The following is an 18,727-nucleotide window of genomic DNA, read 5'->3' on the forward strand; positions in this document are numbered from 1 at the left end:
ATGCTTGCCTTGGTATGGCGTCCGCACAGAAAAAAGGCGCGGAATGATTGTCTGCCGTTGCTCTGACGGAGGGAGGGGCGACTGACGACACGGCTTACAGGGTTGGCTTCAGGGGGCTAAAATCCACAAAGGGGGTAGCTTTACATCAAGGAGTAGTTCAGGCAGGACTTCACGGAGGGTTCCAATAAGAAATGGGGCACCTAAGTTATTGTTCTTATTGGAACAAGGTGGTTAGCCTGGCCTCTGATTGATACATGGCTAGATTTACCTCGCTGCACCTTCTCTGTGAGTGACTGCAGTGTGACCTAGAGGAATGAGTCCCCTAGACAGGGGAGAAGGCAAATGAGTACAAAACAAATCTGGTCTATTTCTTGTTTTGATCCACTCCATCTATCTTTTACATCTTTGGCTGGCAGCAGACGGTGCAGAAGGACTGCAAGCCATCCACATCTCATGGCTGCTCGGCAGAAGATGGTACAGTACAACTGCTAGCCATCCTCATCTCTTGCCTGCCTGGCAGAAGATGGCACAGTACGATTGCTAGCCATCGTCATCTCTTGCCTGCCCGGCAGAAGATGGTACAATACGATTGCTAGCCATCGTCATCTCTTGCCTGCCCGGCAGAAGATGGTACAATACGACTGCTAGCAATCCGTATTGCCTGCCTGCTCACCATTAGACGGTTCAATACGACTGACTGCAGGACTAAAGAGAATGACCTGGTCAAGTCACCAAAAATTTAGTCCCTGCGCCCATGTCTGCCCAGGCGCTCCCAGCCAACGTGGCCAGGAGCACCTCGGACATGACGAGGACGGCTATCAGTCATACTGCACCGTCTGCTGCCAGAAGGCAATGGGTTGCTGCTACTGTGTAGCAATGCCGTACCGCGTCTGCCAGCACCCAGGAGACATACGGTGACGGTTACCTGAGCGGGCTGCATGCTTGCGGTGGTATGGCGTCCGCACAGGTAACTCAGGAAAAAAGGCACGAAACGATTGTCTGCCCTTGCTTTCACGGAGGGAGGGAGGGAGGGAAGGGGGGACTGACGATATGTACCCAGAACCACCCGCGACAATGTTTTAGCCCAATCAGAGTGCTCCATTGTGACTGCTCTGGACAGCACTCTCAACTCAGATGCACGATTGTTTGCCATTGCTCTGACGCAGGGAGGGGCGACTGAGGACACGGCTTACAGGGTTGACTTCACGGAGGGTTCCAATAAGAAATGGTGCACCTAAGTTATTGTTCTTATTGGAACAAGGAGGTTAGCCTGGCCTCTGATTGATACATGGCTAGATTTACCTCGCTGCACCTTCTCTGTGAGTGACTGCAGTGTGACCTAGAGGAATGAGTCCCCTAGACAGGGGAGGAGGCAAATGAGTACAAAACAAATCTGGTCTATTTCTTGTTTTGATCCACTCCATCTATCTTTTACATCTTTGGCTGGCAGCAGACGGTGCAGAAGGACATATTGCCTGCCTGCTCACCATAAGACGGTTCAATAGGACTGACTGCCGGACTTAAGAGAATGACCTGGTCAAGTCACTAAAAATTTAGTCCCTGCGCCCATGTCTGCCCAGGCGCTCCTGATCGACCTCACACAGGCGACCAGGAGTACCTCAGACATGACGAGGACGGCTACCAGTCGTATTGTACCGTCTGCTGCCACAAGGCAATGGGTTGCTGCTACTGTGTAGCAATGCCGTACCGCGTCTGCCAGCACCCAGGAGACATACGGTGACGGTTACCTGAGCAGGCTCCATGCTTGCGGTGGTATGGCGTCCGCACAGGTAACTCAGGAAAAAAGGCGCGAAACGATTGTCTGCCCTTGCTTTCACGGAGGGAGGGAGGGAGGGAAGGGGGGACTGACGATATGTACCCACAACCCCCCGCGACAATGTTTCAGCCCCATCAGGCATTGGGATCTCAACCCAGAATTCCAATGGGCAGCGGAGACTGCAGGAACTTTGGGATAGCTACCCACAGTGCAACGCTCTGGAAGTCGACTCTAGCCTCGGTACTGTGGAAGCACTCCGCTGAGTTAATGCACTTAATGCACTTCTGTGGGGACACACACACTCGAATATATAAAACCGATTTCTAAAAAACCGACTTCTATAAATTCGACCTTATTCCGTAGTATAGACATACCCTGAGATGAAGAGACTGTGAGGGAGAGGGAGGGTTGGTGCAAATAACCAATCAGCACAGGGCAGAGAAAGACCAGTCAGAACTATGGAAAGTTTTCCAAAGTACCAAAAGTATGCTTTGGTCAAATTCACCAATTAAATTGAAAAACCTAGAGATTTCTTTATTCTAATCTTTGTTACAGCATTCTTAGGTGTCACTTCTAGCAATAGTAGATTCAGGGTGATTTGGGTTTTTTTAAGTTGTGTATGTACCTTTAAAAGGGACACCAATTTAAAATGTAGTTGTATTCAAAAAATGAGCTAGAAGTTGTTTTCAGGTACTGTGGCTGCCTGCAGTAGCCTGTGTTTCTTTGTTGAGGGAATATTGGAGGGGTAGCCAGTTTAGCAAACATACAATCGTAGCTTGTAGTCCCAAGTGCCAGATCAACTTTATATGCACAGAGACTGTGAATAATTGTTTTTAAGGAGGAACTAAAATGCCGTAAATATATACAGTAAAATGAAATGTATACACAAATTAACAATGGTTCATGGGTGGGGAGGGAACAGAGGAGAAAATGGGTGGAGATTACTGCACCTTTAAAAGACTAACAGTTCTCTTATTATTAAGACGATAGAGCATGGTGACTGCTGAGGTTCCTTATGGGTGCTAAAAAGGCAGTAGTTTTCAGTTCTGCTGTAGAACAGAACTCATTGGTGAAAGCTCAGCCTATGAAAATGTGCTCTGCTTGGCTAAGTTTACACTAATGTGGACTTTTTTCCTTAAGGGGTGAAGAATGAGAAAGTTGAGAGGCAGGGCTTTAGTGAACAGAGAGCTTGTTGAAGCTAGGACGGCAAGGAGAAAAATCAGAGGCCTTGTTTTAGTTGGATGGAAAATGTATGGTCTGAGAGCAGAGACATGTCGCTAATTCAGGTAACTGGAAAACTAATGTTTATTGTTTGCCCTGCAGTTCAAAAGTACCTGATTCCTCTCGTGAGTTATGAATTGTTTTTGTGGGGAAGGAGGAGCAGGCTCTGCAACGACCTCATGTATAAACTTTCTGTCTGCAGAAGCACAACAGATGTGGCAAAGTTTTATTTAGAATGCTTTGGTGGCATGTGAGTCCAGTGTCTGCAGGAAGCTGTGCCGTCCTGACATCTGAGCTGGCGGTTTCTCTTTTGGCTGTGGAATTTTAGACTGCATTGGAAACAGGTCTCGTTGCATATTTTTAGTGTATGGGCTTCATGCAGGATTGAAATATAAAAGAGACAGATTCACAGACACACATCAATGTGCTCCCATGCAAGAGAGAGCTTGTATTGCTGCTCCAACTTAAAACTGATCTGAAATTATTTTAACCTTTTTAAAAACTGTTGCCTGAAGTCTAACTGCATTGGTAAATTAGGGAGGAAATGATTTCTGCGTAACCCTTTTAATACTCCCTGAAGGAAGCACTGTCTCCAGATGGTTCACTGCAGCACAAAGAATCACCTGATCCTTTCATGACGGACTAGCACTAGCCTGTGTGAAAGTTTGTTGTGATGTGGTAGTACTACAGGAGTTCCTCGAAGTATCATTTCATGCGATCAGTAAAGACCTTTGCGGTGCCTTCATAAATTAAAGCAACATATTTACATATGTTTACTTACGATTTCAGCATTAAATCTGTGTGTGCATGAGAGAGAGGGAGAGATGTTTTTCAAGGTAAATTAAGATAGACAAGTAATATGTCTTCCAAGTTATAATGTTTAGTCTGTGCTATGAGTAGAGTGTAATTATCTTTTGCTTTTCCGCTGTATAGTTTAGCCAGAAGTAGCTTGTTTTATTTTATTTTAAATGTATTGATTTTGGGTTTTTTTCCTACAGAAAAAGAGGAAGCTGTTCTGAGTGGAGATGATGACAAAGAGCATAAAGCTCCCTATTTTGTGGAAACTCCTTACGGCTACCAGTTAGACTTGGATTTTCTCAAGTATGTGGATGATATACAAAAGGGAAACACGATCAAGAAATTAAATATCCAGAAGAAGAGGAAACTAGTACCAACTTTTACAGGTACCAAGAACGCCAGTGGCCAATACAGTGGGTGGACCTCAACAGAGTCTCTCTCTTCATCAAACAGTGATGAGAATAAGCAGTCCTCCTTTGCAGCAAGGAATCAAGTAGCATCGTCTGTCACTGCAAGGCCATCAGTTTCCTTTGAAGCCTCTCCTACCTTCTTAACCATTCCCGAGAGCAGACAGCTTCCCCCTCCTTCACCACAGCTTCCTAGGCACAATCTTCATGTAACAAAAACTCTCATGGAAACCCGGAGAAGACTGGAACAGGAGAAGGTTATAATGCAGGTGACTCCAGGGGATGTCCGCAGGCCCAGGATTTCCAGCTTTGGAGGCCTGGGCTCAGCAAGCTCCCTTCCTTCCTTTGTAGGATCTAGTGGGCACAATCAGATGTCTCAACAGCTTCAAAATGGGTACCAGGGTAATGGAGACTATAATGTCTATCTTGCTTCCTCTTTGGGCAGCTCCATCCGTCATAGCCCATTGAGTTCAGGAATATCGACCCCTGTGACCAATGTGAGCCCCGTGCATCTGCAGCATATCAGGGAACAAATGGCAGTTGCCCTCAAACGCCTCAAGGAGCTTGAGGAACAAGTCAAAACTATTCCTGTGCTCCAGGTCAAGATTTCAGTATTACAGGAAGAGAAAAGACAGATGATGGCGGAACGCAAAAGCCAAAGAATACCCAATCAAAATGACACTTATGGCTTCAGAAAGCGATCTTATAGTGCGGGAAATGCAGAGCAATGGGGACATCTGTCTCAGGTCAGAAGAGGAGGTGAATTATATATAGACTGTGAGGAAGACATGGAGCAGAACTCGCAGAGGACAGAGGAGTTTAGGCAGTTGACTTTTGAAATGCAAGCACTGGAGAGAAAAATCCAGGACAGCAACTATGAAATCCCATCTAATCTTCGGATGAACAGAGAAAATCTAACAAAAGAAAGCAGGTCGGTTGCTGTGGGTGCTGATGAAAATATGAATGATGTGGTTATATATAACAGGTCTTCCCGACCATGCACGGAGGTAGCAGTGGGAACAGAGAAAGAAACTAGAGATTCTGGAGTTGGGGTGACAGAGTTGATGCTTGGCATCACCACAGAAGCTGACAAAGAAATAGAGCTTCAGCAACAGACCATTGAAGCCCTAAAGGGGAAGATCTACAGATTGGAGGTTCAATTAAAAGAAACTACTCATGATAGGGAAATGACCAAATTAAAACAAGAGCTGCAGGCAGCTGGATCTAGGAAAAAAGTGGATAAAGCATTGATGGCTCAACCTCTGGTTTTCAGCAAAATGGTGGAAGCTGTAGTACAAACAAGAGACCAAATGGTAGGAGATCATGTGGATGTTGCTGACTCCTGTGTGGGGAACCATCTACAAATGAGAGATATTGGAATCTCCTGCAGGCCTAATTTGCAGAGTACAGCTGTGGGTCCAGAACTGCTAATGAATCGGTGGCTTGTGAAGGAGAGAGCAGACATGCGTGACCAATGCATTGGGAGATCTACTGAGATGTGTGACAAGAATGTGGGCACAGAAATGAGTGTTTGTGAAACTGGCATCAACACAGAGGAGTCTGTGGATAATTTGAGTCTCTGCAAGACAAAAGCGGAAATCAAGGAAGTACGGTCGATAGGTTGTGGAGACTGTTCAGTGAATGTGACTGTTTGTCCGCTAAAGGAGTGTGTGTCCTGCAGCACAAACACAGAGGTTGTTTGCACAGTAGAATCTGCAGTTATGGCAGTGCCTCAGACAGCTACCCAGCAGACCAGTACTGTATTGGCAATGGTGAACCAGTTCACCAATACAGAAACAGCTTCTCTGATGGATTCCAGCACAAACACCACTTTGAGCACTTACGATAAACAGACTAACACTGTGAATGTCGAGATGCGGACTGTAGCAGTGGGAGATGGTCGGGTAAAGGACGTAAACACATCTGCCAAAACTCGTTCCATTGGAGTGGGAACTTTGCTTTCTTGTGACTCTAGCTTTGAAAAGACCTCTGTGATAAAGACCAAGGACTGTGCAGTAGGGCAGATAAACATTCATGAGAACTATCTAGTTGGTCTTAAAATGAGAAATATTGCGTGTGGTCCCCCGCCATTGTCTGTTGTGTCAGCCAGTACCAGAAGCATTGGTGTTGGGGATGAGCCTGTGTATGAACCTGTGAGCATTTTAGTGGAAAGTCCTCTCCCTCCACCTGAAATGAGGACTGGCTTGGATCACTACATTGAGCAAGTACAGAAGCTGCTGCAGGAACAACAGATGCTGCTAGCTGAAAACTACAGTGAACTGGCAGAAGCTTTTGGAGAGCCTCACTCACAGATTGAGTCTCTGAATTCTCAGCTCATAAACACCCTTTCGTCCATCAACTCTGTCATGAAATATGCAAGCACTGAGGAGCTGCGGAACTTAGATATCCAGAAACAGTGTATGGACAGAAGTGCTACCCCAGGTATGTTGAGTGTGTGCATTCCTGTCACTCTCAGAAGGTGGAGAAGAATAGTGCTGAGCTTGGTAGAAATTATAGATAGATAGATAGATAGATAGATAGATAGATAGATAGATAGATAGATAAAACATCCAGTGATTGGGTGATGTGACAGAATTTAACTTGGAATATTTATCCATTTTTATAATTTAAGATTATTCAGATTGACATAGTTTTTGCTCCCCTGTCCCTCTTTAATGGCAGAGTGCAGCTTTTTAAAACTATGGCAAGGCATGTTTGACTTTCTCCTAAGTCACATTCATCTTTTATAAGTTGAATATTCTAGCTGATGATGAGGTATCTTCAGCCTCTTTCTCAAAGGTTGGTGGTTTTGCTTCCACATTCTCCATTCATCTTCTTTTCTCCCAATTAGACCACTGTTAGGTACCGTTCCCCACTCTGTTAGCGTTGATTACCAATGGGTCAGTAAGGAATATTTAGTAACAAGAACAACTATGTTTCAGTAAGTGTTTGTAATAGTCTTCAGTTACAGCAGCACATTTACATGGCATAAGTAATATTGACTACTTGGGTTTTAGTGGTGCTCGGGAGGGGTTTAAATATTTTTTTTCTTTGTGTCCTGTTTATTTTAGAATTTGCGTAATTAACTTAGGGAATTTTTTTAAAAATTCTTTTGTACCTCTGCTCACAACTTTAAAGCATGGTGTCAGCTACAAAAACGTAACTAGATATTTTTCTAACAACTTATGTCTGTGAATGCCAGCTACGTACTACTGAATTCATAATAGTTGGCTTCTTAGAGATTGTTATGAGATCACCAACCAACAGTAACTTCTGCACAATGCACTCTTCCCACAGTGAAATAGTAAAAATAAACAGTCTACTAGAAAGATAGGAAATTTGTCCAAATAGACGTGAATATCAGTCTCCTAGATACTGAGTAGGAAAAATCCCTGTAATAAAAAGTCTATTTAATAGTGATTATCTAGCACACTGCTAAATGAAGCTTTTATAGCTTATATACTATTTTAAATAAATTTCTTCTTGTAGATTTGTAAAGACAGCTGCGTAAATCTAATATTTTTCCTCTTATGCATTCATTGGAATCATCTATTAAAACTTTTCATTTACTACAGTACAGCAGTAGGCAACATTTACGCTGGGATAAAGAAAATATACTATATCCTGTCTATATCCATACAACATAATATTTTATTTACACTATTATCTTTCTAGTGTACACATATCATAAAGGTAATGGTACTATAATAAGAATATCCAACAGGCATTAAAATGGCACTTAAAAATGTCAACCAGAATTTTAACAAACTGTTAATCTGCCACTCTATCCCTCACTTTTAATATATGATGTCAGACATTTAGTCTGAAGAACCTAGAAACTATCTAGGCACATGTAGAGTGGTGGATCATCTTCTAATAAAAGCATTTTTACTAGGCTTTATATTTCACATTCTTCCCAAAAATATTTAGGAAAAATGTTGTTTGAGCTTGTAATGCCATTATCTTTAGCACTGAGAGCATAGAGTAAAGTCTTTATGAATGTGATCAATCACATTCCTGGTCAGAATTACATGCTACCTCTTTGCACAGGTTTTGAGCTATGAATTTGTCTCTGATAATTTTAACTGTTGTGTAATTAGGTTAGGAGGTCATCATCAACTTTAAATCTAGTTGTGTATTAACTTTAAAAAATTGCTTCTATTGTAAATGATTTTTCCTGGCAAAAATCTGTGTACAGATTGTGTACAATATCTGAACTTGCTGAGCAGCACTGTCTATTAGAGTGAATTTGGTAAATCCCTCAGTTCCCCCACTTCACCATGACGCATGATGTTCAGTGCAATGAATTTACTCTGAGTTCAGCTCCCATGGTAACAGGCACATTTATAAATATCTAATTTGGGTGGATTCCCATTTTCCAAGAAAATACAGATTCAGTTTAGCTACAGTAAAGCTTTAACCTAACTGATCAAGTCTCCTAAGCCAGAGAAAAGAGAGCTTTGGAATGACCTTTTCTGCCACGCACAGCATCATATGATACTTTGATTTGACATTCAGCAGCAGCATTAATAGTGACTTTAACTTGACTTCACCCATTTTTTAATGAAGAAAATCTTTCTTATATAAGCTGATCGGCTGCTTTTCAGAAGCATTATTTTATGCTCCAGCATCTTCACTTCGAGGGACCTGCATTTTCTTCTAGTTTTTATGTACCAGTCTCATTAACTGGTCTAATAATGGAAAGTAGCCTCTTAAAATAGAGGGGCCAGAGTTAAAACAAAATTAGAAATAGGAGATCATTGTCTAAACTTGAGCTAAAGTCAACCCTGTAAAAGGATGCGTCTCCCCATATATCTGTTTGTGCCTGGGCTGCATTTGGCCTAGTATGTTAACAATATAAATCCATCACGCGTGGCTGTTTGGTTTGACTCAAACTCTTATCTTGAAGTGGGTAATGGTTTAAAAGTATATTTTAAAATAACATGACAATCGGTCTTGTGACGCTAAACTGTATCTCCAGTGTATTCATGAGGTAATAAAGAAATTATGAACGTTCCTCCAGTGCTCTGGCATGAGTGATACAATGAATAACCTCTTAAAGTGCAGGTTTATTCTGAAAAGGGACTAAAGTTACTAGTGCTTATTCTTATTGCCTTCCAGAATCAGCATTGCTGAGAGGTGAGTTGGGTTCTGTTCCTCCTTGCCCATCAACAACAGACTTGTTCATCAAGTTCCAATCAGCTACACCTATGCAAATCCATTATAGGCTGTGGTGTGTCACTAAAGGCATAATTTGATCTCTAGAACCTGTATTATTGGTGATGATTCATAGATTCATAGATATGATGTGCAAGATGGAAAGAATCCAGCTTGTCTCTCAGATCCCAAGTTGAGTTTGAAGGGCTAGTAGTTTGGAGGGGAGGTGTAAAGTAAACTTGGCACATTTGCCATGTAACTCGCTGCCAGCCAGTAAATACAGAACCCAGCCTACTAACTGTAGAGTCTCACTTTTCAGAGCAAATTTGCACAAGAATACTAATGGCTTTCCCTTTCCAGTTTTGTCAACTAAACCAAGTCTGTGTCACAAGCGAGTTCCCAGCTGATTAAATTGGAAACTCCAGAAAAAGGACCCACACCTGTGAGCGCTTTCTAGACAAAAGCACTGTCATATACCATTATAACTTAGTCTTCACTCTCAAATGCTTTCATATTCCTCCTTTTAAAGTGCTGGAGGTTAACTAGGATTCTTCTAGCTCACTTGAAGCTACCCGTGCCCCAGATAACATCCTCACCAAAGGGCAGTATTTCTCACCTGTGAGGAATGCGGGGGAAGCCTTTTGGGTTTTGTTGTATCAGTGGTGGTTTTGCTTTGTTTGTGGGGCGGGGAGGAGAGAAATTCTGGAAGTGGAGGCAAAGATCAACTTTCTTTCTTCCCCTTTCTCCCTCCCTGTTCCTGCTGCTCCATCCCTATCCCTACCCACACAGCCCTCCGTTCCAGGGCAGAGGAAGAGGCATGCCAAAAGGCTGTGGACCTGTCTCCATAGTCTTCTTGAAGCAGATTTCCCAGCCTCTGGAGTTGAGCACTGTGTGGGGGAGGAGTAGCCAGGCCATCCACACCCAGCTCCCAGCCATCTCAAACCAGGACCAGAAAACTTTCTGCAACAGCCCCACCAGCCATTTTGAATCTCACGCATAGTGGGACCAAAATCACACATATTTTCTTACTGTGACATGGATCCCAAATCCTGCTGCAGCATCTGAGTTCAGTATGGGATTGTGGGCCATGGTTCCTCTCCTGCTCCATGACAAACACCCCTATTTGGCCTGGCCTGGCCCTGCTGGTAGCACAGCATGCAGCAGAGTGGGAATACTACACTGAAATGAAGTGCTACAGCGCATCCAGGTGACACTGTTCAAAACTACCCTTCTCTCATGGTCCCTCCAGTAGCCCCTGTCCATCACTGCAGTGAGGAGAGAGATGGGGTTGGGAGAAGAGAGGACTATAAGAAGGAGAAATGGGGGCTGTATGCTATATATATCACACATTCTTTCTGAAAAGCTGACAGTCTATGACCCAGTGTTGCTGAGATTATATGTTGTAACCCACCCTGCCGTGCACACACTTCTCTGACTTTCTATTGAGCTCATAAACCACTCGCTTCACAAACCACTCACTAACCACTTATGTGGTGCATTATCAGTCCATGGAGCACCTGACCAAATAAAAAGTGTTCCTAAAACAACCTCTTCAGGAATTAACGCAAACACCTGAGTAATTGAAAATCCTATTTGTTACACATGCACTGGAACTTTCACTACTCCAAAGCCGGGGAGGGGGATTGTTTTTTCAGCCAAGGGGTTGGATAAAGTTTGTGTTAGTTTTGAGGGGAGGGGAGTTTGGTAGCAAAACAACTGGATGTTTTTAAGCAATAATGACCTCTCTGCTGGCCACTTCTAAGGTCATCAGGACCAGCTGATGAGAAGTGATGTTAACCCACCCAGTCACTGAACACCAGGAAATGCCCTATGTTACGTTAATTGTTGAAGCCATACAGTGAAAATTTGGGATATGAAAGGACTTTATGCAGAAGGTTTGAATTTGTTTGTAAGGATGACCGTTTCAGTTGGTGTGTGCAGAACATTTCTGGAGGGTTAATTCCCTGCATCTGGGGCCATCAGATTGTTTGAATCCTCTCCCAACATTTCATTCAGCTTGTATTGCTGTTTCAGCTAGACTGGCACCTTGCATGTGCATGGTGGTTATTCATTGGTATTCATGTGGGCTTGAAAAATCCACTCACCCAGACTTAGCAGGAAGCTACCCAGAGGAGTACCATTAACTTTTGCAGAATATAAGCCTTTATTGAAAATAAAATATAACTTTTCTAGTCCTTATGGTAACAAAGCATTCTTCCAAGTATGAACTATGTATAAACTGGAGCCATGCCATATTCTTTAATCTGCAGATATTTCTGTGACTCAAAAACGGGGGCTGATTGAGAGGTTAGAGTAGAGAGACTTCAGAGCAGCTAGGAGACTCTGAGGTAGGACAGTGAGCAGAAAACAAGAGAAGAAATGGCCACAAACTGATATTTCACTATTATTATTATTTATTATTATTATTGCTGTCATGCTGCCTAGGAGCCCATTACGCTAGGGGCTATACAAACATCATATGCTATTATAGGAAAAAGAAAAAGTGGAGTGAAGCCAGGGAGGAAAGACAACACAAGGAAGGAAGAGGTAGTCAGGTATATTTTTAAAAGCTGACTAATAGACAGTCAAGTGACACTATGCAACTGTTAAATGTAGTGTCATAAACAGTACAGTTCTCTTATATAAATACAGGCTTCATAACTTTGTGGGGAAATGAACTTTGGGTGTATGGAAGGACAAGTATTTTTCTCTCTGACTGGTATCCTTTAGTCCTTGGACTAGTGGATTTTAGATACATTTTTGAAACCCTGTTTAATTACTGAAGGCAAAAATTCTTTATAATGGGGAAGGAATTGGATCCACTGCTTTCTCGGTGAAGAGATGGCAGTGTTAGAATAGATAAAAACACATCCTCTCCTTTGCATTGCTGAACAGTTTACTTAAGTGGAGATATATGGAAAAAACCAGCACCACTGCAAACAGAGCATGCTTTGGTGGTGCAGCCTTTCCAGGCCCATCACACTAGTGTGGATTCCATGTTTAGACTGCAGAGGGTACATGAGAGGTTCCAGATTGTAAAAGAGAAAAATAACATAGGGACTACCCTGTTAACCTGGGAGGAGAAATGGGGTCATGTCAGACACCCTTTTCTCTAGGCCAGTTAAACTTCTGGAAATTTGTGGTAATTTGACTTGAACCAGCTCACCAGAGCCTAATGTGGTGGTTATAATTGCACTCTCCAGAAATGAATTTGGCAGGTGGAAAAAGGCTGTAGTACCTAGACAACTAGACAAGGTACAGAACTCTCAGGGTTACTGGAAGCCTGAGAAATATGGAAATTTAACTTCTGAATTGCTTTCCTGGACACTGTCATTCCCTGTAAAAATTCCTTTCAGATATGACCCTGATCACATAGGAGCAGACTTCAGAGCAGGTAGGAGAGTGAGCATGATGCTGAGAGCTCTGGCAAAGGAGCAGCTGTGGTAGTTATTGCCACAGATCTGGGGGACAGGGATTACAACCTGACAGCAGCTCTGGCTGAGCGAGAAATCCTGGAAATAAGGAATGGAGTAAATCCAGGGTTTATGGAAGGGAAAAGGGCCACGAGCATGCATACCCCCAGAAACACTTGCCTGGATGATGGCCCTTTACTGCCTGGATCTCAGTAGTTGTCTTTGTATTGTGTACTTTGAAAGAGGGAAACAAATCCTTTGAACTGATTAATTTTTAAACTTGTGAAAATCATCATGCTCTTTTTTTTTAATGGATTTTTATCACTGAGCAATATAGCGTACAATTTATTCAGTGGTGCAGCATGATAGTTTCCCTACTGGTACAAAGCAGTAATTTTGGTTTGACTTCTCAGTACTAATAATGTTCACCCTCTTTGCTGACAGATGCTGATCTGGAGTACATCCCGCATGGTCAGCTTCCTAGTGCATGCTTGACTTCTAGCTCCCGGACATTGAAATTTGAACAGGAGGCTGGGACCATCCAAGAGGAGAAGATGATTGCCACAGTAGAAAGAGGATGGGGAAAGAAATCCTTGTCTTCTCAAGACAGTGCAATACCTCCGATTAATCTAACAGATGACCAGCTTGCGTCTGGCCTCTATGGTAACTATCTGCAGAGACATAACTCTGTTAATTGTCTTTAATATTCAAACACAGTTGGAATAAATCACATGGCTCCTCATGTATAATTATAGAGGTAGGAGGAATATTTCCAGAAGAAACAGAAGTGAAGGTGAGGGACATTGTGAGTGCTATCATGTCCAGTCAATATTTAATTTTTAAATGGTAGGTTACAGTGTATTGTAAAATGGTTGAGTGCAGTTTGTTAATGACTTATCAGACAAAATCTAATAAGAGATAAATGTGGCTTAACATTTGCTACCCTTTAATGCCTGGTGTGTATATATATATTTTGTAATCATAGTGTGTTTAATTTTAAACTAATAAGTTGACTTACTTCAATGAATATTTAAAGTTAAATTCACCAATCTAAATAAACCTCACGCCCTCCTCGGTTAAATGAGTACTTGTCAAACATATTTCCCGTGCATAGATGTTATATATCTAACCTTCTGTTCCAACAAATTGGCAACTTCAGTGTTGGCACTCAAGTACTTGTCATTTGGCACCAAGAATTAGGATTTTCTTGACAGACTAAATTAACCAGTTTCAATGGTTAGAAAATTGACACCGGCAACAAAACAGTAAAAATGTATCTGTCTCCAGGTTGCCATCAAGCAAAAAAACCCACCCCCTTAGATAACCTTATCTCTCAGTTTTCTGCTTCTGGACCTGATTTTCTGGATAGCTTTTTGTGTTTCCTGCACACAAACAACAACAGTTTGTTTGTAACTTTAATGTGCCAATGGCTCTGTATATAGAAGGAATAAGACAAATCCACCTTAAATCTACAGATTAAATAAAGAGCTGTTTGTTTTAAGATGATCTAAAACAAGCAGTTACACCCAAAGATGGTGCAAAACTTGTACTGATGCATGCATTTGGCACTCTCTCCAACAGTATGTGCAAATAATGAAAGTACACTGAAGTCCATCATGAAGAAAAGGGATGGGGAAAAGGATTTGAATGGTGCAAAGAAGAATCTGCAATTTGTCGGTATAAATGGAGGGTAAGAGGAATCCTGTTTTCAAAAATATCTGACTATTCAATCAAAACACTTTTCTTCCTTTTCCCAGGACAAAACGAGGGAAGTGTACATAGTGGTACAGCAATTCTCTCAGAATTTTGAGAGCAATCCTGAAGGGTATGAATTAGAGGGGGAGAGAAATGAAATTTTTGTCTGGGATGATCTTATTGAGATCTTTCATTTCTGTGTTTTTTTGTTTTTATGGAAGCTACCATGTCACACATGGTCCCAAAGCTAAGTTTTTGTATACATAAGCTTTTAAAAAACTTAATACCAAGCAAACAAAGACCCATGGGAACACTTCTAATTTCAGTGGAATTGTTTTTCAACACATGCAGTTTTAATAAAGTGTGGACAATCAAGATATTGCAGTATTGTGCTGTCTGTATAAGATCAAGAAGTGAAATTGACTAAAGTAAACATAAGTAGTGAAAAGCAAATTTTAGTTTAAAAATCTTTCCATTTTAAAATGTTATCAATTTCAGAACGTTACATCAACTTATCAGTTAAAGAAGGAACTTTCAAATAGGCACATCATTGTCTTTTTAAATGCTTTTTTGTTATAGAAAAAACCAAATACTTTAAAGGGAAATTGAAAAGTAAAGCCTGAACATCTTACCTACACATTAAACAATTACTTACTATTGTATATATTGGGCAAAATTCTGACCCCGTTGTAGTTAGAGTTTTGTCATTGCAGTGGGGGTGAGATTTCACCTATTTCTGTAGATGTGAGAATGTATGTGTAAACAATCACTGAGCATCACATGTGTTCTTTAAAAACTCAGTAGATCAGGTAGTTCATTAGAATCAGCTTCAAAATGGTCTAACCCCTATTTATTTTTAATCTAAAAAGACAAAAGTTTCCCCATCATCATAGCACCCCAAAAAATGTGTGTGTGTGTGTGGGGGGGGGGAGATTGCTTCTGGTCTTAGGTAACATTACCTTGGCAGGGGGAAAGGATGGAAGTGGAGAAGCCCAAGGCAATAAATTCCTCTCTAAGCAGGAGTAGTTTGTCTTTCACTTGAGTGGCTCAGGTAATATTTGGGGTTGTAAGAAGGTTTCTACTGTTAAAAGGGATGTTTCTCTCTTTTTTTCTCCTACTAGCTGCATTGCACAGTCTCAGTCATGGGACAATGTGAATGTAATGGTCAAAGTGTCAGAGAGAGAATATGGTTTAGCAGAGATTTATTTAGGCATTAACTCTTAAATACGTATTCTAAAAATCTTTGGAAGACTTTTATCCTCACTTTTGACGATCAAAGAATGTAATGATCAAATCTAATCAGCTGCTTCATTCTCTTGAGATAATGAAGAATTACCCATTAATCTAATATTGGATGTCTTACTCACATTTTTCTATTATTTCAGTTTTTCTGTGTATGATTGGAATTATCTTCAGAAGTTGTATCACTGGCTGGCGTCATTCTGAATTGCTATTTCAGGTCCTAAGCTAAGGCCCCAATGCAGGAGAGCATATCTTTTTAGCAAAACACTAAGAATGTGTCATGGGACATAAGCACATAATTAAAGTTAAGCATGTGCTTAACTGCTTTCCTGAATTGGGGCCTTACTGTGCAACCTTTTGTCAAGCCACTTAATTTCTTTGCATCTGCATTCCCCCATCTATGTAAAATGGGAATGATCTCTACCTCAGAAAGTTGTTTTGATGCTTGATTAATACTTGTAAAAGGCTTTGAAATTCTTTGGATACCAATGGATAGTAATATACATGTGCAAAGTATTAGTTTAATCTGGCATTGATCAAATATCAAATGTCACTGAATGAAATCTTTCATGGACTATTTCTACAACTCCCGATTGCCATCTAGGTATGAAACCACATCGAGTGACGAGTCTAGTTCAGAAGAGAGTTCTTCCTCAGAGTCAGATGATGAGGGTGAAGACGATGAGTATTCTCACCAGGAGGAGAGGTACAGCCTGCATAAGATGGAAGGAGGACATCATGAGCTTAATGCTGAAGATGTTGGGTGTGTTGGTATGGACGAGGAGGTGCAGGCTCAAGAGAGTGAGCCTGAGAAGGCTGAAATCAGAGAGAGGTGTGGTATATTTCCCTGTTTAATATATAATACTGCATAGAGCGGGCTTTTTTATTTTCAGTAGTACATCCTCATCATTGCTAATTACTATGTTCTGGAAAGCACAAACCTAGACTCTTACTGGCATGCTACCCACTTCCTGTGTCACTAGGTCAATGGAGACTATCTTTTAAAAACTGTAATTTTAGACTTGTTTTGAGTACGCCTCTTCCTGATCATGTATTCTTCACTGTTCTCCATTCAACGCTTTGAATACTATATTCAGCGGGATCCCAATATGTAAATACTAAACTTCTCCCAAATTTATCTGCATATGCTTGCTAAAAACGTAGCCAGGGATGGTAATCTTCACTGACCAGAAGAAAGGGATTGTTATGGTAAGAGGATTCTCTGTGAATAGTAAGAACATATCAGAGGACTATAGTTTCTTGCCACTTTTATTGCTTTTAATTGACTATATTCTTATAATATACATGCTCGCCCCATATCCAATTTAAAATAGTCTGTTTATAACTAGGTCCAGGTTATTTAGTCAGTACAGGCCATCCCCTGATAACCAATGGCACTCATATTTAAAAACAAAAAAGAATAACACTTTCCTAACCACCTCATCAGAATAAAGCCTGCGAAAACATATGAATATTGCACCATGCCCTGCAGGTCAACAAACCGAACACTTACCACTCATCCATACTAGTCTTGAACTTGAGCCTGTCATCAGAAATGCCTCAGCTGATTTCAGCTGCCAGGGTGATGCATTGGCGGGGTGTGGTGTGTCAAATGGATCAAGCCCCAGACCATGTAAATTAAAGCTTCCGTCATGCATTATACAGCATACCACTACCAAGCTTCTTTTTAATAAGGTTGCCTGGTGATGAGCTAGGTAAGATCGCATTGGACAAGCAATACTTACCCTTTCCATACGTCTGCCACTGTACTGTGTTGTGGGTTGCTGCCTCCTACATAACAAGTACTGTAAGAATAGAGAGAGTGGTCTTAAATATGAACCAAGATAAAATACCCATTTAACACACAAGGTTTGCTAAAATGTAAAATGGTAAAAGTGCACTTGTAAAAATAAATAAGTGGCATCATAATGGCCACTGTGCTGCTCCATGTAGACAAGCCCGATGTGTCCTACGGGGCTGTGATTTCTAAAGCATTCTAGTGTGTTGTGCATTAATTGGTCTGTGCAGACCCTGCTGGTGTGCACTAAAAGTACCCTAGTGCGCTGTAACATAGTGCTGTTTGAAACAGCACTACACTGAAGCACAGTTGGGAACTTTTAGTGCTCACCAGCAGGGCTACATGGGCCCATTAGTAAGCAGCACATTAGCGCGCTTTAGAAATCACATCATCCCGTAGGCTGTGTTGCTGTTCCATGTAAACAAGCCCGTTAGATAATAGTTATTCAGCTGTGGTATTTCAATGGTGATAAAACTTAATAGCAAAACATATGTGTATTTATCTCCTGCTAAATAACAAGTATGCACCACTACTATAAATAATTAAGGGTTTTTAATATACATGTGTTTAGACGGTGACTTTTAAAGTCTTCTCTATTTTATTTATACAGTGCCAGAGGTAGGTGTGACATTTTACAGACAAAATAAAAATAACAGGTCTATTCTGCAAGGAACTTGCATTTGAATTTCGATTTAATACGTAGCAAGGGATGATAAAAGGTGAATGAAGAAGGAGGAAGGTTACAGTGGTGAAGTGTATAAGATAAGTCTTTTTTTTTTTTTTAACCGGATTGGACTGTCTAGATCAGAGCCCCAGGTGCTATCCTACGAGCACAGGATGCAGTAGGTGTGCAGAGGCATAACCAAAGTGTGATTTTTTTTTTTTTTTTTTTTTACATCTGATTTCACGTGAAGTACCAAAGCTAGGAAAAACTGCTTTATATCACTGAAAAGCTAAAACCCCTAACTTTCCCGTGGATGTGTCTTCTATCCCTAGTGCTTCATAAAAGGCTATTGCTTGAAATTGTCGCTGGTCTCTCAGACCGTGCAAAAATACAGGCCATTTTCCACAGACCAGCATGCGATCAGCAACCTGGGCAATTCAACCCCAGTTGCTACATTCACATCTTTTAGTTCTTCTTTTGATTTTAAAATAAATATATTGCAGTTTGGGAACCATGTCAATAATAAGGGATGGGGAGGAGGTCAGTGATGGAAAA

The 18,727-nt window shown here is 41.4% G+C and overlaps 1 protein-coding gene across 4 annotated transcripts in view; it reads left to right on the forward strand.

Annotated features, from left to right (window-relative positions):
• KANK1 (KN motif and ankyrin repeat domains 1) overlaps positions 1-18,727 on the forward strand; it is a 178,239-nt gene that overhangs the window by 147,723 nt on the left and 11,789 nt on the right. For all 4 annotated transcript variants that reach the window (XM_074953289.1, XM_074953290.1, XM_074953292.1 and 1 more), the window contains 4 exons: positions 3,997-6,645; positions 13,218-13,436; positions 14,355-14,463; positions 16,315-16,542. In XM_074953289.1, coding sequence (XP_074809390.1) covers positions 3,997-6,645; positions 13,218-13,436; positions 14,355-14,463; positions 16,315-16,542 — 3,205 coding nt within the window. The remainder of the gene's footprint in view (positions 1-3,996; positions 6,646-13,217; positions 13,437-14,354; positions 14,464-16,314; positions 16,543-18,727) is intronic.

The sequence above is a fragment of the Natator depressus genome, chromosome 5 (assembly GCF_965152275.1).
Source record: "Natator depressus isolate rNatDep1 chromosome 5, rNatDep2.hap1, whole genome shotgun sequence".
Lineage (NCBI taxonomy): Eukaryota > Metazoa > Chordata > Testudines > Cheloniidae > Natator > Natator depressus.